Source organism: Botrytis sinoallii, assembly GCF_014898435.1.
Source record: "Botrytis sinoallii strain Bc 23 chromosome Unknown BSIN_001, whole genome shotgun sequence".
Lineage (NCBI taxonomy): Eukaryota > Fungi > Ascomycota > Leotiomycetes > Helotiales > Sclerotiniaceae > Botrytis > Botrytis sinoallii.
This window is the reverse complement of record NW_024066028.1, coordinates 648974-668933: the sequence shown is the minus strand read 5'-3', so window position 1 is coordinate 668933 and position 19960 is coordinate 648974. Positions and strand designations below refer to the sequence as shown.

Sequence of the window (19960 nt, the reverse complement as noted above, 5' to 3'; positions counted from 1 at the left end):
TGGATGAGCGCGAGCGCAATACCTATACCCATCTACGTAGCCAACATACCACACACCACTCATCACTCACCACCTCACACATCGAACATTACACATTACACATTACACATTACACATTACACATACACAACCATAAAAAAATCAACAATCACAAAGAATATAACATCTCCATTCATCTATCTACGCCAGTAAAATAAGCAACGAGTCATGAAGATTGGTATCCTTGTCTTATCCATATATCCGTATCCATATCCGTATCCCTATCCATACCCATACCCATATCCATATTCGAATCCGACCCAGCCTTCTATAAACACCATGCCCCATAAAAAATCGTTTCGTCAATGTAATCAATGAATGAATAAATGTGCATGCTATATGGTAGTACCATATTTATGATAAGTTCAGTATCCCGACGCCGCGAGGGTGTGTTTCCTTCGATTCCTGTGGGTGATGTGAGTGGAGAAGAATGTTCGCTGTTGTGCTAACATTGGCCACATCCCATCTCTGATCTGACATCATATCGTTGTATCGAACAACGTTTTAAATCTTAATATGTCAATATCTCACTTCCACAACACTTTTGCTTTTGCTATTTCCCAAATATCCACACTTGACATATCTCTCTCAATATCCATATTCGTCGTGCTGATGCATCGGACATCTTCCCGGATGTTTCTCAAACCATTTTCTGATACAACTCAAATGAAACCTACAAAAGCATTCCAATCGTCCCATTTCCAATCCCGGTTCGTATTCCTCCAAACAGATTTGACATTCCGCATCGTCTTGACAATCTTTCTCCGTAGCAATATACGGAAATACTCCTGTGCGTCGAGGTTGAGAGGGGCCAGCTGAAGGGGTTGATGCAAGAGGGGGAGGTGCGGCTACTGTAGAAGAAGTTGAAGCGTGGGAGGAAGTTGACTGAGTAGATGATTGCGTGATAGGTGGCGCCGGACGTGTTGTTGACGGGATTGGTGGGGAAGGTGTTGAGGTTGGAGCACCGATAAACATCCTAGATGTGGCGCGATCGATACAGGACATAATATGATCAGATCGAAGGGTTTCGGAATTAACGAGAGCTCTAGAAGGGAGTTCATGATGACAGATGGGACATTCATCTTCCTCTTGTATCTGAGGTGGTCGTGGTAAAGGACGGGTACGCAAATCTTCTGCTGATGGAATATATTGCCTGGCTGCTGTTGATACAGTAGCGTTTGGTGGTGTCTGAACGCTAGTGGACGGGCCTCGCACATTCCTGAGGAATGTAAACTATGAAAAAAAATTAGCATTTGATTTTTCTTCGTGACAAATCAACAACTTACCATATCTTCAGTTGCATCCCGTCCAGTTCCAGCAACAGTCGAGCTTCTTGAACGTACACTTTGTCCAGAGCTCAGACCAGCTCGCTCCCTGTACCAAGTCTGAAACTCTTCCGCTGTTCTAGGAGTGGGATTCATGCCGGATGGTGAATATCTATTAGAAGTACTTTGATCACGAATTGTATGTGAACGATGATCCGCAAGTCGAAATCGAGACTCCGCTGGTAGGCTTCCTGGAATAGTCGTAGAGGGAACGATAGAACTTCGTGTTCGGCCGTGGTGCCCAATGTTGTATCGAGGTTCTGTGTTAGAACCTGTTTGGTTGGTTTGAAGTGGAGCTACGTTCGGATCAGGTACACAAGGGTTACACAGACGAACTCTATCTCCTCCTCCAAACTCTAAAGTATTTGTACGTCCTTCGCCCTGTGGATCATGGAGACGATTATAGGCCACAGAATTGTATGGGGACGGATGGTCTGGAGGTTGTACGATGTATTGATAGGGAATTGTGATTCGATGCGGAGAACAAGAGTTGCAGACCACACGGCCGCATTTTCTACAAGAGTTAATAAGGTGAATAAAAAATACCACTAGGTACAGTAAGAAGGGTCAATTCACATACCGACAGTGATGCTTTCTGTTTAGCCAACCAAACCAAGCATTACAAATAGGACATTGAATAACCTCCGAGTCCGGCTGCCATCTAGGAACTACAACTTCGCTCCGTGCAGATTCTCGATCTCTCGTCTGCCTTTGTACAACACTCGAGGGGGACCGAGATATAGTTGGTGTGGCGTCATCATCCGGAGGTGAATTCGTAAGATTAGCCGAGCTTCTTGGCGACTGCTCCGCGAGAGAATTTGGAGAAGAGGATATTCGTCTGCTCTTATTAGATTGAGTTGAGGTTCGCCTCGATGACGAAGATTGATTGGAAGGTCTGCGATCAAACCTAGATGACGTTGTATTTCGTCGAGAAGAGCTGGACGAGCTCGGAACCCGATCTAAAGTGGTTGACATGTCTGCTTGATAGCCAGCAGTAGAAACACTATAGCCTAAGCTGTCTTCCCTCATGGGGGCTTTTCCGAGACTCGCGTTTTGTCTTCGTCTAACACTGCTGACTGAACTTCCCTCGCTAGAATTAGAAGCATCACTTCCCCGACTCATTCGAAGCGTCGCCTGGTCATCCATAGTTCCTTCAAATGCTGCTATCTCTTCTTCTGTATCATTTTGTCGGCCACTCACTAGGTTCATTTGTGAAGTAGTTCCGCCCTCAGATTCATCGCCTACCTCAACCATAACATGACTATTGAAGTTATCTTCGGAAGAAGAAGGACCCATGAATCTCAGCATGTGCGAGTCCTCCCCTGAATCACTGCCTTCGGTATAGAAGTGAGACCGCGGAAAATGACTAGGACTCTTGAGTGGTCGATCCCCTGGTGTGTGAGGAGCAGAAGCGCTGGATGGACCCCCAGCAGAAGTTACCCACTGATCATTCATTGTTCTAGGACTTTGATAACGATTTGATGGAATAGGATAGGTCGAAACAGCAGGATGTAGTTTAATAAAAGTTCGGGGCCGTATATAGCTTCGGATACTGTATTATGTGATTGTAAATATTGTTAAGAATGCGAATTCCAACGCCGTATCGGCAATTAGTCTGGAGGATAAGAGTATTCCCTAACACAGTATGACCTTCGCACAAATCCTTCCTGGCCCCATTCACGAATATTACTTCTCGCTGTATCAAATTTACAAGTAATCGTCGAGGTCGAGGCGGGGTGAGTTGTGCTGCACGCGAGCTATTGATCATCACATTAACAATTCCAATCCTCTCACAAGTACCCATGACATCTCACCTACCACAAACAGAGAACACTCACTGATATTCTATAAATCAATTCCCCTCAAGTCCATTAAACCACCAAGCGCGACAAATTTTCAATACCAACTTGCCAATCCCAATACTCAACCAACAAATGATCGAATCCGTTTAACCGTAACAAGCAGTCCAGAGTCGTCTTCCCTTCCCTTTCGATTCCCCGTTGACATCAAATTCTTCTGATACGTTGTCACGTAGGACGAGCAAACCGTTCGAAATGGCAATAGAATTACGATTAATTCTCGCGGAACTCAAAGTATTTCAAACTGTGTACCTACTGGTATCAAGACGGATAATGTTTGACCAGTGAGGTGTGGTGGTAGTACATCAATCGTCCAAACAGACTATTGTTATCGCGATAAGAGTTACAAGAGGTACCTATAGGCTATTTCCGTAAGCTTAATATATTGCAGGGAATAAAATATCCTTGGCTTCGTTGGGTGTGGCGGTTACAATATATAAGGTTGATCTTGATGTGAATTTTTGGAAATATTTTCAGTGGGAGAGAATGACTTGTTTCGCATCCAGAAAAGAAAATGCAGTTGAACATTCCTTTAAAGTCATGATAAGGTTACACCAAAAGATTATTCATTTACAAGACGAATCAAATCATATCAGACTTCCCTTCGTCCCACGTTTGCTTTACGGTCTGCCAGGCGCGCTACCCACCTCTCTGTGGATCAATAGATATCAAACATCAAATGAATGCTCGAACGGTTGTTTGGTTAATCAACTCACTAAGACTTGTGTAAATAAGTTCGCCAACGCATGCTTGCTACCGTGCAAGTCACGCAGGCAGAAAATACTACTCCAGTAACACGAATCACAACATTACAACATGAAAAGATTGGATCGAGAGATATCTTTATGAATCTTGGTATTAAATTTTTGTAATCGCAATCATTGTGCTAAAACTTTGAAATGGTTTTCCTCATCTAGTCTGTATGGTACTAACTCATTGTACTAGAGATGCCATGCTAGACCATCGAACTGTAATAACTCATGCCGCATGGTGGATCATATAAACAGGAGATCCACCAAGGCCATCGCTCATTGCAAGTAAATCAGTAACCCTCTAATGCTCCAAAAGTCTCAAGGAACCTTGTACCACAACGTTCTCCAAGATGGATCCGGGAGGAATGTCGATGGTTTGACCTTCAGTTGCTACAATAATAACAGTACCCTTGAGAGTGACACCTCTGCCAAGGTTGACAGCTCCAGTGATGGTTAAGTGATCAAGCTCAAGAATTCTTGGGATGCTGCTGATACGCTTTTGGAAATCGGATACCTTCTTGAAGTCGTTACCAAGCTTGATCAAAGGAGCTGGACCGAAACGGCTGGGGTCAATTTGGAGTTGACCGTGCTTCAAAGAGTACAAGTCCGACTTAACAAGCATCAAATCAGAGCAGGTCTTGACTGGCAAGAAACGTCTACGGGGCACGTTGACACCGTGAGCGTTGTGGAAATGACGGATAGCAGCTCCGACGGCAGTCTCAAGTTGAACGATCGAGACATCAGACTCGCCCTTCTTATCGGCTGGGATGGATTTGTTGTTTGGAATGATCTCCATCTCGAGCTCGTTGTTCTCAACAATACGCTTAACAGCTTGCAAGTTCAACCAGATGTTGTTGGTGTTGAAGTACTTGAATTTCTTGATAGACTTGAACTCGTTGGTGTGCTCTTTTGGTACTTGAGCAATTTCGAGGAGACGAACGGAACCTTCGTAATCGATGATGGTACCACCCTTAACATCGGCCTTGGTCTTGTCGGTCAACTCCATGATATATTCAGACTTGGTCTCAACCATGTGTTGCAAGATGCGGAGATCGACAACGGCACCCAAGTTGTCAACGTTGGAAAGGAAAACAATCTCAACACCTCTCTTGATGAGGGTATCGAGAATGCCGGAGTTGTAGAGAGACTCGAAAACATCTCCGTGTCCTGGTGGGTACCAGTCAGAAATTTGGGAATCGAATGTCTTTGGTGCAGGAAGGAGGGAGTCCTTCAAGATTCTTGGGTATCGAGATTGGTTGAATGTAAGAATGTCAATGTTGTGACCCTCGTATTTCTTGATGATGTTTGAGGTATCGTCATCAGTGTTGAACGAGTTCATCAAGACGAAGGGAACGTTGACGTTGTATGTGCGGTTGAGGTATTCGATTTGTCGGACGGAAAGATCGAGGAAGGACATGCCATCACGGACTTCGATGACTGATTTTGGACCAACACAACCCATGGAAGTACCAAGACCTCCATTAAGCTTGAGAACAGCCAATTTGTTAAGGAACCCAACTGACTCGGAGTTTGCAAGCGAGTTGTAGTCGACGACTTGGTTCTGGGCAGGTGGGGCAATACGATCCCAGTCACTGTTGTTTCATTAGACTAAACGTATCTGTTACACCCAAGAGGCTGATACTCACAGTTGGTTTCCCTTTGCCTTATCGTTCAAGTATCTGCGGAAAAGAGCGAAGAAGTTGTCCATCTCGGTCTCGAAGAGCTATACGGCGTTAGATATGTGATGGGTCTGCGGGAACGTGCTTGAATATACCTTCTTCTCTTCGGGATCCTCAACGGTGTCTGCGAGGTTGTTGAGAGCATTTCTCATCTGACTGGCAGCTACAGATGTTGAGGTGTTCTCGAAAGCCTGGTTGTTTGTTAGTTTAATTAGAGCTGAAGAGTCGATAGTTGGAGGTATGCTAAAATCTTGAGACTCTGGTATGAACGAAAGGGAGATGGCAGGGTGTGAGTCAACAGGAGGGTTTAGATCAAATGTCGAGTCAAATTCGATGTCTTTTCCGACACTGCTGTGGTGAAGAACCTTTGCCCCTTCCGAGTTGGCTCCAACATGCATGCAAACTCCAGGTACATACAAACACCACTTTTGAGTCATTTGAAGACTTTGCATTTTGCGACATCCACTGGATGATACAGAAACTCATCTCCTGCCATTATGTGTGTAAAGGCAAAAGCCTATTTGAAGTATTGAATCTTGCATATTGGCATTTTGTTTATTTAGACCAGAAGATTCCCACTTCTGTCACCTGGAAGGGTGAAGATGCGTGGTCTTTTGTAGGTGATCTATAACGAAAGAGATGGTGAAAGTTGACATTTCATGAAAGGACAGCACATACCATGTGTGATTGTGTCTTTCCATGGTGCTTGCGGGCGAATTCGCCATTATCGTTTGGAGATAAGCTCGAAGGCTTGAGGTGGGAAGGGAGAGCGCTTTTCAATGCTTGTGCTGCCATTTTGTATTATGATTTGGAAGATATTCGAAGATTCGTAAAAAGAAGTAAATGGTTGGGTATGTGATGGAAGAGGAGAAGCAATCTAAGCTTTCTATGAGAGGAAAGAGAAGGTCAGTTAGGCGATAAGATCAACACGGTGAATATTTAGCACGACAGGGAAATCTGGTATGAAGTTGTTGTGCCCCGCCAAAGCCAAGGAAATGATGATTCGGCCACTTACTTTGGAATTTCAAGACAAGAAGGTATTTACACGCAATAAACACACGAAAGAAGATGTCAGGTCAAAGAAGCAAGAGTGTCCGGATGGAAATGTTGACTCCTTTATATACGTTCAGATGGTGCCTCGTGGTGGTCGTAGTGCTCGTAGTCTACATAGGTAATGGGTTGGTTCCTCTTAGCTTTGAAATTAGGAAGAGAAATAATATAAATTGTGTTCGGGGAAAGGTTGAGGGGCTGGGCAGTTGATTACCAGGTTGGCTAATAAGAGGGGTGCTTTCATACCAGGATCATCACCATTTTCGTCTCATTCGTCCTCCCGGTGAAATGTTGTTACATCTACCACCCAAAGAATCCACGGTTTTGCATGAACAGATTCATGTTGTGGCAAGAAATCCTGAGGACATGGATAAATGAACGAATTCAACAGTTACAGATCGTCTAGAACTACATGTGCTCTGGATATTATTGGTGTTACGACGACCCTTTTCCGGTTTTTCATCGTGGTACATGCTCTTTGGAAGAAACATGTTACTCTCTCTCTCTCATATGATTGTTGACGGTTCCCCTCGTACAGAATGCCATCCATGATATTTCAATCGTCACCAAAGTTAGGTACCAAGTTTCTATATTTAACAGCCATCTAACCTCTTGGTCCATATTGACCCGGTCCGGCTCTACCCAACTATGCTCTTGTGGAATATTCATCGCGGTCAGATATCTCCACCATGGATCTAAGACCCAAACTATCATTTTTACTATGGAGAGCTTCAGCTCTAGATTCCACTTTGGCTTCTTCTTTGGATCTTCCGTTCTCTCAGTCGAGAAGAAAAAGGGGTTCCTGCGACCCTGACGAAAAGCCAGACACCAGAATGACAATCTTGAAAAGAAAAAAAAAGGAAAATCGACATCAAGACAACATGTCACTGTTTCGATTTGTCACAGACCATCAAACATGGATTTGAATCCAAAACATATTTTATTCAAAAGATTTAAGAAGATCAAAAGATGAACATCAATTGTTATTGAATTTTGGAATACATTGTGCAGTAACAATATTCATTTCTCGATGGCTTCCAGTCTTTTCTGAGGATCACGGAGGGGGTTACCGGTATTAAACTTTCAACCACCTGGTGAATGGAGCCGATGGAGCTCCCTACTTTGATTAGTATCTACTCTGTACGAAGTATATCAACATCAACCAACTTTCTCTATAATTTCCGGGGACTTTACGCTGTGCTATGATGAGCCGTTCGAAAAGGCTGAAATTAAAGTAAAAGCACACTTACACAACATATTTTACCCTGTCCGGTACATTGGAGAAAGCCACAGGTCGATAGCTCCCTTTAGCTTCCGTCCCATTTTCTCAAAAACATACCAAAAAATTTCAGATTACTTACACGAACTGTCAAAATTGTCAATGTGGCACATTTCCGACGCCAAAAAGATAACCCAATACGAGCAGCTAGCGACTTTAAGTTAATCCAAGTTAGATTTGCAGAATCTCCTTTCAACCTTCTTGTCGCATCCGAAGGAGGGACGACAACTTCATACATAGGTAACTTCCAATGTTCATGTCTACAATTTCCACGTGGGGTTTCTCAACGGTAAGAAATCATTTGCATCTCACCCAGCCTTATCTAGGAACCCAGCGAGCCATCTTGTGTTACGATGACCTAAAACATATCATTCTGAATTAATCATTGAACATCTCAACATTGCTTCTAGTGGAAGTAATCTATCTAGTATCCATATCTACCAAAGTACCTATCTATATCATCAATCAAACGGGAAAAGTTCAACCAACCCCAAACTCACGCAAAAGTAAGGAGAGATCATAGATCCACGTGATATTCAAGATAAATATCACACGATGAGTCGCAATATTCCTTTCCGATAACGTTTTTTGTTGCATATCTTATTTCAGGATGAGACATGCATAAATATCCGTCGAATCAACAGATGAGATGCGAGGCTCGGCGGGTTCAAGTCGTGCATGAAATAGCTTCATCACGTGTGCTTGATGACTTTCTAGCTTCTCGCGAGTACCTAGGTATTCTTCCACACAGCTTCTAGCTTGCGATACCTTCAAGTTCTAGGTCGAGAAGCGCGATCGATATCTCAAAAGGGAATACCCTTAGTACACACCCCCCTTGCAACCAACGTGCCTACATGATACATCGGACCCCCCTTTGCATACAAACCCACCCACCCACTCCTTCTACAAACCTAACACGTAGTCCCATCTCAAACTTCAAAGCTTCAGTGCTTCACAGACACACACACACACACAGTAATCGGTATGGTCCGAAGCGGTCTTCTTCCGTGATTCCTTCATACACATACACACGCACACACATCCCCAACATCAAATGAGACATTGAGACATTAAAGACGTGTTCTTTCAAGTTTCCATTCAATCATTCGTATAGTTGGATAGCAATCGCAATAGCAAATACATACCCCGTCCCCCGTCCCGCTTCCCCCACCAGCGGCCCCATTGAAAAATCCAGAAAAATCCCTATTTCCTACATCCATAGGTAGTAGGTACCTTCTAGGTAGATACGAAGCACATTCACCACGTCTTGAGAATTGATACTCGGTCTATGGGTTACAATGTACGGTGCATACTTCGTACACAGTGCACACGCACGCATGATATATAGCTACCTAGGTATAGGAGAACCCATCCCCTTCTTCTCCCCAACCAGGTTGAACCGAACCGAGCCAACTGACTTGACCTGACCGCTCTTTCGCCTATTAGTCTATCTTATCCCTTCCTCTCCTTTTCCAATTATTCCATCTCTTACCGGTATGTACTATCCATACTTCTATCCTATCCATACTATCCATACTTCTATCCTATCTATCCTATCTACTTCGTATACTCTCCTATAAAATTATGAAACTATAAATACATAAATACATACACCCCAACACCCCAACACCCCAAGATCAAACACTATATCGTACCAAATACCAACTATCAACTATCAACTATCAAATATCATAATCCATCCACATTTACACACTCCATACTCCATACCCGTACATACAAAGTATAGATCCATCTATTCATCCATCCATCTTTTCCTCTCCTATACTATATTATACGATAACCCCCAAATCACGAGTACATATAGATCCATCCATTCATTCATTCCTTATTCATTCCTCATTCATTCCTTATTCATTCCTCATTCATTCCTTATTCATTCCTCATTCATTCAATCCTCGTTCAGTCGCCTCTATTCCTCTATCCCCATCCCTCCCCCCTCCCTCTCTCCCTCTCTCCCTCCCTCTCTCTCTCTCTATCTATCTACCTCCCTACCTACCCTACCTACCCTACCTACCCTACCTACCCTACCTACCCTACCTACCCTACCTACCCTACCTACCCTACCTACCCTACCTACCCACCTCCAAGCTACAACATATACCATATACAGCATATACCATGTACAATACAATACCATACCCTACAACTCACTCCCAATCCTAATCCTAATCCAGATTCAGATTCAGAACTCACCAACTCACCATATCATAATCTCACTATCTCACCACCTCTCCATCCCCATCTCACCCATACAAAGCATCCAATTCTCTTCTCTTCTCTTCTCATCTCTTCCCTTCTCAATACAAAACCCATTTACTCCCTCCCTCCCTCCCTCCCCCTCTCCCTCCTCCCCCCCACTCCCCTAAAAATCTACATCACATCCCATCCCATCCCATCACCACATCACATCACCCAAAATCCCCCATCTTTTTCACTTTCCAGAGTATATTTGGAAATTTCCTAGAAAGGCATATAAACTACAATTCATCTTTCCTTCCTTTCTTCCTTCCATCTATCCTTCCAGAAAAAAGTACCGAATCCAATCCAATCCAATCTATTCAATTTTAGAATTCTCAATTCTCAATTCTCAGAGCTGTATTCATAATCAAAGTATCTCTAGAAGTCTCCGTATATCAAAGTATCTATTTAAAACAATCCAAAATCCAAACACCAATACACATTCTACACGACCAATATACCAATCACTGCGTTTCTTTCCGCGCCTCCAATAAAGTTTTAACATGTTTTTTGTTATTGATTTGATTTAATTTTATCTATCTATTTCCCTCCATTCTGCCAGTAGCCAGTCACCAATATCTGTATACATACAAATATCAATCCTAGCACTGTCTTTTCTTCATTCCACCCCGTCCTGCCCCATCCATCCATCCCATCCCATTCCATACCCATCCTTCCATACATTCATCTCAATCAAAACCAAGCACATCGAGCATTGATATTATAGACGATAGACCCATTCAGCAATTGTGAATTTATAGCGACAGATACAATTTGCGATCCATTCCATATTCCCTAAGACTCCGGTATGATAGACATATCAAAATATAACCATGCATACATACTCATACTTTCCATCGCATCGCCTATTGCAAACTGCTCATCCGTCCATCCATTCACCATTTGTTCCTCCGAATCGAAGTAGGAACAAGGTAATTCTTCGCAAAAGTTCGCGCACGGTAGATATCTGCACCATTGAGTTCGTTGTTGTCATGCCGTCGAACCTGTCGAATCGAATTCTATTTCCTCCCATCTAAAGTGCCATTCCATTATCATTGTCGTATCATTTCATTACGTATCGTCAAAAGTAGTTCCGAAGAGGTCAGTTTCCTTCTTCGTTTCATTCATCCTTCCTTTCCATTGAGGCGCCTCAACATTAAAAGTGTATTCTTCCCGTGAAATACAACACCACTACCACAGCAGCAGCCACGAGAATAGACACCAAGATTGTGACTCCAATACAGATGAAGCGACATCGGCGTTTCTCCTTATACTGTTGATCCAGCCAATCTTCACCTCCGCTATTTCCACACAGTATGATTAGCAAAAATCCTTCATTCCAATCCTCTATTACAATCCTCTGTACCCATATACTCCGGTTCATCCGTCCAATTACTTAATTCTTCCTCAACCTCAACCTCATCTCCCATCTCCCTACTCTCCAACCCACAATCCACAAAAGACATAAAAATCAACAATCCACAAAAAAAAAATCAAGAAGACCTACCCATAAGAATCCTTTCTCTCCACCCTCTCACTAGCAAATCCACTCTCCAACTCCTTCAAGTCCACTTCCGACATATGTACCGCCGTCGAAAACCTCTTCCAAAACATGGGATCTCTCACCAAACCCATGCTGGGCGATTGCATAGAGATAGGTCTTTGCGAGACTTCTTGTTTCAATGGTGAAGGACGATGTTCCTTCATCCCGAAGTTGCGTGGTTTGCCTCCCATTTTGTTGTATTAGAGTGGGTATCTAGTAAGGAAAAGATTGTGATTCAAATATCGTATATCTTGGTTGAGTCGAGATGATGAGGAAAGTTATTTGATCGGATCAGAAGTTGACTGAAAAGTAGACTTTCATGCGACCTTTCTTATATTCAGAAGGATAATCTCGAGGTTGGGAATATTTGTAAAGTTGAGTTTGGTTGTTAAGTCGAATGCGAAAGTGAGTGTAATGGTTCAAGACTAGTCTCTAACCCAATCCAGATATTCAACACCACACGAAAGAATGTGTATGGTAGGTCGCGGCACGGTGCCTTCTTCAATTACTTTAAAGTTCCAAAGAGTGTGTGTAATTGATCTGATCTCTGTATCAATGCGATTTCCAATCTGGAAAAAGTGAACGACGGTAGGATAACAAAAGAGTGAAATATAGAAAGAAAGCAAGCTTCAACTTTCAGATTGACATTCAAATGTTTTGTAAATAAAGAGAGAGAGTGTGTGTGGGTGGGTGAGTGAGTGAGTGAGTGAGTGAGTGAGTGAGTGAGTGAGTGAGTGAGTGAGTGAGTGAGTGAGTGAGTGAGTGAACAAAAAGACAGGACGAGACGAATCGAAACAAAACAAAACGAAACGACTTCTGGAAAGAGATGAGATGAACTGGATTGTTTGTAAGAAAAAGCAAAGTCGGTTCCGTTCTGATTTCCAACTGCTTAATACAATTGTTATTAAGGTACTCGGTACAGGCTTCTATCTCATACTCACCGGTACAAACAGGAAGCAACCCTGGATGTGAACAATTTACAAAAAAAGGTGAAAGCTGCACTGCATCAGCTGCATCAGCTGCATCAGCTGCAGGAAGGTTTGGGATGGATCATGGATCCACTATCAAATCGTGAGTTTTAATGCTTGTCTTGTTCTTTGATCTTTCCTTTTTTAATTCAATTCTTCAAGTCTTCAAGTCTTCAAGCCTTCAATAGTCGATAATGGAATGAATGAAGAATGAATGCACGCTGCTTTACTTTGATCATTTACATCTGCAGACTGTCTGTCCTGCTGTCGTACATAACATCAATTGAATCTTACAAAACACACAACCCAGCCACTCCACCATAAAAGCAGCACTCAATATCGTTGAATCTTCAAAGTCCAGGCCATAATCCATCAATCGTAGGAAATGAGAGTGGAGTCATGCCGATGCAACGATTCAATGAAATCGATTCCCATCCGATGAACTCCAGATAAATCTCATTTCTCACCATTTCACCATCCAATCACGTCCGTCACATCTATATTGATGATGAATGTGTGACATCAAAATCCAATAAATTTCAAACTCGAGTCGTCCAGGTAGGGATGCATTCATTCATTGCATGTTGTATATCATATATGGCATGTGGAATGATCCATGGATGGATATACTTTGTAATGAGCTACTATGTACAAAGAAGTACCAATGCCATCTGAAGAATCAGGAGAATAGCTTCAGAGATCTTGAGGGGAAAGCAAGCTATAGCTAAGGTAGGTAGCTAGGTAACGCAGCTAAGATGGCCAAGAAAGGGGTAAAGTTCAAAGGTAGGGAGAAGAGAGTACAAGCTTCCCATTGCATCTAAGCGTCTGTCTACGTACTCACTCCGTAGAAGATCATCAGAATCAAATCCCTATGAGTCCTCCTCATACCGATATTCAAAAGCACAGCACACGCGTAGGGAGGTGGTGCTAAACTTCATTTCCCGCACCCGACACACATTTAGTAAAAATGTCTCCTAGCAACCCGGCAATGCAATGCTAATCCTCTGTGTCGTCTGTACACCCGTGGTCACCACACACCAGTTGAGTGAGCACAACCACTCACTTACCTTCACTTACCTTCACACCACGCCATAAAAACAAACAAAGTAAGTAAATAAATAAATAAATAAAAATCCTTCCTTCCCCCACCCATCCTTTCACCACCCCTACACCTTCAATCTATTTCCAATTTATCCATATCATCCATCCTATCCCCATCCACCATCCACCATCCATCCCGTCGCTTACCACTCACCTTGTCACTACAATCACCACCTGCAATCATCACCACCTATCAGCAGCCCGCATTCCCAACTCCCCAGCATCCAGCCTCCCACCATCTATCCCGAAAAGTAAATAAAAGCAGCCCCTCCCCAAAAAAGAACAGAAAAACATGGGTAGCATCACCCCCGCCCCCTGTCCCTCCTCCCTCCCCTACTGGCAAACCAACATCCCCTCCACCGCACACACCGCGCACTGTCCGCCCTCCCTGCAATCCCTCTCGCAAAAAGACATCCACATCCTGCTCACCCCCGACTCCGCCTCACCCACCCTCAGCTGGCCCGCCGTGCGCAACATCATCCGCACCAACCGCCTCGATCTCTTCCAGCGCCGCCCCTCCCAGCTCCGCAAATATCTCGAATACTGCTACGCCATCAAACAGTCCCACGGCTCCATGATGCGCTTTATCCTCGATGAGAAATTGCACTGGCGAGAGTCCGATTTGTGTGCACGCCATCCGCCCTTTAGTGATGCGGGGGAATATAAAATTTTATTGAATGATTGGCCCTATGGCATTGATGAGAAAATTGTACATTTGGTCGTGTGGACGAAATTCGCGCTGGAAGATGATCTCGAGACGGGGGATACGAGGGAGGATGCGAAGAGGGATATTCAGACGTGGGTGGATCGCGTGTTTGGGGAAAAGTGTGGGGGTGAGAATGTGAGTTGCTCTTTTTATTTTATTCTTATTTTCATTTTCATTTTTATTTTCTATGTATACTCTATATCTGTATGCAAGTAAGATTTTTGGTGTTGCTTGCTTTGGCTTGTTATGGCTTGCAATGATTAACTCGCCTGGGTATCGTATTGCCATGTGAAGAAAGCTAATGAAGAATTTCATTTACAGGTCATCTGGTTTAGAAATTGGAGAAGCTTGAAATCGATACATTCGGTAGAACATTTCCACGTCATGCTGTATGATCCGGCTCCTGAATTTGTGAGGAAAGTGACGGGAAGTATGTGAACATTGAGAAGCAGTGAAGTTGCAGTACAGTTAAACACTAAACGAATAGATTAATCATGGGCGGAGTTGAGAATAATGGTTACGGCGTTTCTACACAGAATGGTATCCAATAGAGTGGCTCGGGTGGGTTATAGAATAATTACTAGACAATAAACATAATGGTAAATAGATTAATCATAAACAACTACAAGAAAATTGGTTGACTTATAGTTATGGATACACAAATAGCTAAACTTGTATTGTCTAATTTGTGACCTATTCACAGCCTGGCAGCGACCAGGTGTATGCCCTCCTCCCTTTTGTCATGATCATGACTGGGTATAATTTCATGGTTTTCAATACTATCAAAGATTCCGCTTCCAAAATTCAGGTATATTCTTTGTAACTCCTGCACCATCCAAACGCCCCTATTATTTTGCAATATGCCCCTTGCGCGTGAGCTATCCAGCACAGCTTTCCAAGTACTAATCTCACTTGTCTAAGCATACTCTCGAAGAATGCCCAGACCCTCTTCCCTCTGCAACCTATATGACTCTTCTTGCTCCTTTGCCTCTTTGATCTCATCCTCAACATCTTGTTTCCAAGCTCCTAAATCAGGTGGAAGGTCTTGACTTTGTACACTTGGCGCGTGTTCTACAAAGCGAAGCTGTTCATGAATGCTGGATACAATGTCATTGATCTTTTTCTCGGAATTGTGATTCTTTCTGGCTCCTGTTTGACCTTTGGGAACTGACCCCTTAGCACTTAGCAACTCAGTTAGGTCTGGGTATAAGGATTGATTTCGGAAATGATCGCGGTAGGGTGTATGCATTGGAAGTTCCTCGTTTAGCTTTGCGCCAATTGCAATACTAGTTTCATTTGTCCAAGCACGTGCAACATTTCGAGGCGTGTAACCTCCTCCTCCTACAAGCATAAGAGGTATGCCATACCTTTTGACATGCTCAACACAAGCGCCATGGCCCTGAACAAGAACATTGAATGTTCCAATGCGATCACCTGCCAATGAATCGGCTCCACATTGAAGGACTATGGCACTGGGACGGAACTTTTCGACACATTTATCAATGACTTGCTTGAACACCCTAATATATTGCTCGTCATCGATTCCGTCGTTCAATGGGACGTTGACAGCGTGATGAGCACCTTGATTGTTTTCATTTTTCGGGCCGGTATCGTCTAAGGCGCCGGTTCCAGGAAAAAAGTTTACAGGATCCCATTTGTGGAAGGAAACAGTCATGACTCTGCCTGTTGACCAAAAAGCTTCTTCTACTCCATCACCGTGATGGACATCTATATCGATATATAAAACTCTTGGAACCTTTCTTAAAAGTTGGAGTATTGCAAGTACAATATCGTTCACATAACAAAACCCAGAAGCTTCAGTCTTTTTGGCATGATGTAAACCTCCGGACCAATTTATGGCAATGTCTGATGTCCCATTACAAAGGTTCCGAGCAGCATCAATCGATGCACCCGAGTACATCGAACAATAATTAAAGAGTCCATCAAAAACTGGACAATCAAAACTACCAAGGTTGTATGGTGTCTCTACACGTTCGTCTGGCGGGCCGACCTTGGCACTTTTGAGATATTCGAGATAATCGTGAGTATGGAAATCTTCCAACTCCTCTTGGGTTGCCGCACGTGAAACATAAGTATCCATAGCGACGTGCATACCGTATGCCATAATCAATCCTTTTGATAGAGTCAAACGCCACGGTTTCATAGGGTGTTTTGGTCCGAAATGATGTTTTTCGATCATGGGGTTCATATGAAAAGAAACATTGTATCCCGTCGGCCGAACGATTCCATTCTTGATAACTTCCTTTTTGACCTCCTCGAGGTATCTTAGATTATCAGAATCATTTGGTTCTTGTAGTGGAACTCCCCATTCCCGAACAATAGAACTCATTTTGATTGTTGTGGAAAGGCCTTAGATATTGAGCGCAATTGTTGTGTGAATCAAAGCTGCAAGAATCCTCGATTGGGTGATTATGAATTCAAGTATCGTGGATGATCCAGAGAATGCGCTCGGCGTAGATATGCGAGTGGGTAGACGATAGGAAGATGCGCAACATGCAATTCGCTGGTAGCTCTCGATGAAGGTGTGTACCGTCTGTAAGTTTTGTCTAGAACTTTGGTAAGCAAACAGATCAATTTCAAATCTGCTCTTCAGCTAATCATGTTCTTTGGGAGTAAATCGAGTTTCAATAGTTCTTGTGTAGCTCTAGAGATAGTACAACTCTAGCTATATATCATAGCCAAGTACGCTCCTTCCTCTCCCCTCCCTCTGGTAAGAATTGTAACGTTATTCGTCACTTTGCGAATGGTACAGGTAGGTAGGCGAATGAAATATTTCGAATGGGATGATTCAATCTCGACAATTTCCTCTCGTAGGTATTGATACTGGGAAGATTCCCTTTATGGTTGGAGTAGGGAGGTAGTGAATTAAATATAAGAAATGAATCAGTCTTCTGATTGAAGGAGATAGGTATAAACAAGTAGAATACAATGGAATTGATTGAGTTCAAGGTCTGGATCACCCAATCATTGAATATCAATAAATTATTATTGAGGCTCTGCGGAAGGATGATGAATTGAATGTTATTGATCTCATGCTTACTAATTAACCTTAGCTTCAATCTCCAAAAGCAAGGCAAGCAATTCCTTTTATCATGACAACTTTATGTGGATATTGAAGGCGATACGAACGGTCTATAATTGATCTTTTCCCTTCTAATCTCTCATTCACCCTTCTTCCTCTACATCGCATTGATATTCGGATATCCTCTGGGCTTGCCCAGTGGCTGTATGCTGACCTTACCTACTTACATGTCTATCTATCTAAAGTACCTACTCACCTACCTCTCTACCTATTTATGATAACTCGAGTGCTTGTACCTGCTTGTACTTGTCCTTGTCCTTGTCCCTGTCCTTGGCCTTTATCTTATCATCTTTTCCTCGGCTCGGTGCTCTGTTTCTCTTTAATCGTCACAAGTCAGTCACAACCCACAACCAGACGGACAACAAACAAACATCCCACCTGTGTGCATTTTGCATTCGTGTGGTGGTTCAACTAAATCCCCCTCCACGCATTCACTCGCTCCCTGCCCCTCGAATTAATTACTTGTAAAAGGAAAATTCCCATTTTTTCTTAATCAAATAGGATAAGAGTGCTGGAGCCACCCCCTTCACTAATCTATCCTGTGCCTGTGCAGATGATTGGTAACTTTTATCATCAATATTTTTAACATTCAAGGTAAGCTGTCGCAACTTCAATTTTGCATGCGCAATCATTCCTGTCAAAGGCATCATATTCTCATGACACCTACATCTTCCTATCTGTCTTTTGTTTTTGTTTTCTTTTTTCGGGCATCACATCTTACCTTCATAACATACGTTTGCTGCGGGATTCCCGTCAACGTTAATAACAATGCCCAGAGACGATCTTTCCATCGATTTTGTCCCCAAGTACAAAAATAATATCAATATGCCGCAGATGGAGCAATTAGATACAGCGGGAGTTCTCGATGACTGGATCAACCGTGTCGCAAATTTACCCCACGAAATTGCTTTCAAGCAAGATGAGATAGGAGAAAAGGACAAAGCTATGCAAGAGTGCCTCTCTGTCATCGCAAAGCACGATGCTGCTCTTCAAAAATGGACCAAGGCGAACGGGGCAAACCAGCCGAACCCAAAAGAACCAACCTTGAACAAGATAATACTCGAGAATTATGAAAAAGCAGAGCGCCTTCAAGATGAGAAAATCAAGTTATGTCAGGATCTAGAAAGCCTTGTTGAGGGACACGTTCGACGACTGGACCAGCAAATCAAAACGCTACAAAATAAAGGAGAATTCCCAAAAGATCCAGATCTGCCTTCGCTACTAGACCCAAAACCAATCGACCGCTCCCGATTAGATACCCACGGCGGCACGAGACCACTTGGTGAAATCATAAACTCAGTCTCCTCCCCTCATGCACGACATCCAAGTAATTCCAGAATATCTGCGAACAGTAACCAACTTAATGGCGCGATGGCGTCTTCTGCTCCAGCAACACCCGCTGCCACTTTACTTTTACAAAGGCAAACTCGGGAATCATCACTTGGCGCAATGAACAAGCGACCACGACTTACTGGAGGACTGGGTACCCTACCAACCGCCTCTAGTGGACTTGCTCGCCATTCATCAATGACTCCGGGTACTCCTCGTGGAGGTACACCATCTGCCGTACGCGGCGGTAGTGCTGGACCAAGAAATTCGCAGAAAAAGAAAGTGGCACCTCAGGGCAGCAGGCAAAGTGGCGCTCCACGCAAAGGTAAACCTGGAAAATCTGGTCTTAGTAGATTAAAGCGAGGACATAAAAACTCGCCGTCCTCTGCAAACGACAGTGAGCTGAGCGATGCGGAATCCGGCTCCATCGAAGAAGAAGAGAACACCGGACGTCAAAGCAAGGACGCTGATGGAGACGACGATATGGTTGATGTCGATGACGAAGAGGGTGGGGATGATAAGAAATACTGCATTTGTCACAATATCAGTTATGGAGACATGGTGGCATGCGATAACGAAGACTGTCCTTATGAATGGTTTCATTGGTCTTGTGTTGGCGTCAAGAGTGATCCCTTGGGCACCTGGATATGTCCAGTATGTACTCCTAAAATGCCTAAGAAGGCCTGAAAGCATTTGTTTGATAGGGGGAGGCGTTTTTGGGTCATCAAAGTGGAATCTAGGGGGCACTGGCAAATACAATCATCTACGGATGAAGCCATGGGTAAATGGCGTTAATAGCTAGAGGCAGCAGGCTAGCTCTGGGACTTATACCTTGTTAATGATACTTTTCAACCAGCTAGTAAACTGATGAAAATATATCACTTCAGAGGATTGAATATATTGGCTTGCATTGCGTAGGGCACTTTTATGAAATACTAAAATTCCATTTTTACATAGAATCAATGCTT

General features: G+C 43.3%; 6 protein-coding genes across 6 annotated transcripts; 2 read left to right on the top strand and 4 right to left on the bottom strand.

The window, feature by feature from the left end:
* Positions 1 to 78: 78 nt before the first annotated feature.
* EAF02_000158 (uncharacterized protein) lies at positions 79 to 3761 on the bottom strand. Its single transcript, XM_038896206.1, has 4 exons — positions 3183 to 3761; positions 1945 to 3121; positions 1326 to 1878; positions 79 to 1272 (listed from the first exon to the last, which is right to left on the bottom strand). Exons 2-4 carry the CDS (start codon positions 2817 to 2819, stop codon positions 628 to 630), a joined length of 2073 nt encoding a protein of 690 aa, XP_038763065.1. The 5' UTR covers positions 2820 to 3121; positions 3183 to 3761; the 3' UTR covers positions 79 to 627.
* Positions 3762 to 4020: 259 nt separating this feature from the next.
* On the bottom strand, positions 4021 to 6856 carry EAF02_000157 (uncharacterized protein). The gene is made up of 5 exons (XM_038896205.1): positions 6670 to 6856; positions 6333 to 6540; positions 5750 to 5845; positions 5622 to 5698; positions 4021 to 5567 (listed from the first exon to the last, which is right to left on the bottom strand). Exons 2-5 carry the CDS (start codon positions 6447 to 6449, stop codon positions 4277 to 4279), a joined length of 1581 nt encoding a protein of 526 aa, XP_038763064.1. The 5' UTR covers positions 6450 to 6540; positions 6670 to 6856; the 3' UTR covers positions 4021 to 4276.
* Positions 6857 to 11398: 4542 nt separating this feature from the next.
* Positions 11399 to 11976, bottom strand: EAF02_000156 (uncharacterized protein; the record flags this gene model as incomplete). The annotated part of the gene is made up of 2 exons (XM_038896204.1): positions 11399 to 11543; positions 11750 to 11976. The coding sequence occupies 2 exons, from the start codon at positions 11974 to 11976 to the stop codon at positions 11399 to 11401; spliced, it is 372 nt and encodes a 123-aa protein (XP_038763063.1).
* Positions 11977 to 14146: 2170 nt separating this feature from the next.
* EAF02_000155 (uncharacterized protein) lies at positions 14147 to 14998 on the top strand (the record flags this gene model as incomplete). Its single annotated transcript, XM_038896203.1, has 2 exons — positions 14147 to 14695; positions 14882 to 14998. 2 exons carry the CDS (start codon positions 14147 to 14149, stop codon positions 14996 to 14998), a joined length of 666 nt encoding a protein of 221 aa, XP_038763062.1.
* A 478-nt stretch (positions 14999 to 15476) lies between these two features.
* On the bottom strand, positions 15477 to 16910 carry EAF02_000154 (uncharacterized protein; the record flags this gene model as incomplete). Its single annotated transcript, XM_038896202.1, has 1 exon — positions 15477 to 16910. The coding sequence occupies one exon, from the start codon at positions 16908 to 16910 to the stop codon at positions 15477 to 15479; it is 1434 nt and encodes a 477-aa protein (XP_038763061.1).
* A 1521-nt stretch (positions 16911 to 18431) lies between these two features.
* EAF02_000153 (uncharacterized protein) lies at positions 18432 to 19679 on the top strand (the record flags this gene model as incomplete). Its single annotated transcript, XM_038896201.1, has 1 exon — positions 18432 to 19679. The coding sequence occupies one exon, from the start codon at positions 18432 to 18434 to the stop codon at positions 19677 to 19679; it is 1248 nt and encodes a 415-aa protein (XP_038763060.1).
* Positions 19680 to 19960: the final 281 nt, after the last annotated feature.

What these genes read in the sequence shown, in the direction of transcription:
- EAF02_000158 (XM_038896206.1), bottom strand. Translation starts at nt 2,819, where the DNA reads ATGAATGATCAGTGGGTAACTTCTGCTGGGGGTCCATCCAGCGCTTCT. An exon ending in AACAGAAAGCATCACTGTCG is followed by an intron (nt 1,879 to 1,944) that starts GTATGTGAATTG and finishes TAACTCTTGTAG; the next exon opens with AAAATGCGGCCGTGTGGTCT. An exon ending in GGGATGCAACTGAAGATATG is followed by an intron (nt 1,273 to 1,325) that starts GTAAGTTGTTGA and finishes TTTTTTTCATAG; the next exon opens with TTTACATTCCTCAGGAATGT.
- EAF02_000157 (XM_038896205.1), bottom strand. Translation starts at nt 6,449, where the DNA reads ATGGCAGCACAAGCATTGAAAAGCGCTCTCCCTTCCCACCTCAAGCCT. An exon ending in GAAAGACACAATCACACATG is followed by an intron (nt 5,846 to 6,332) that starts GTATGTGCTGTC and finishes ACAAACAACCAG; the next exon opens with GCTTTCGAGAACACCTCAAC. An exon ending in AGGATCCCGAAGAGAAGAAG is followed by an intron (nt 5,699 to 5,749) that starts GTATATTCAAGC and finishes AACGCCGTATAG; the next exon opens with CTCTTCGAGACCGAGATGGA.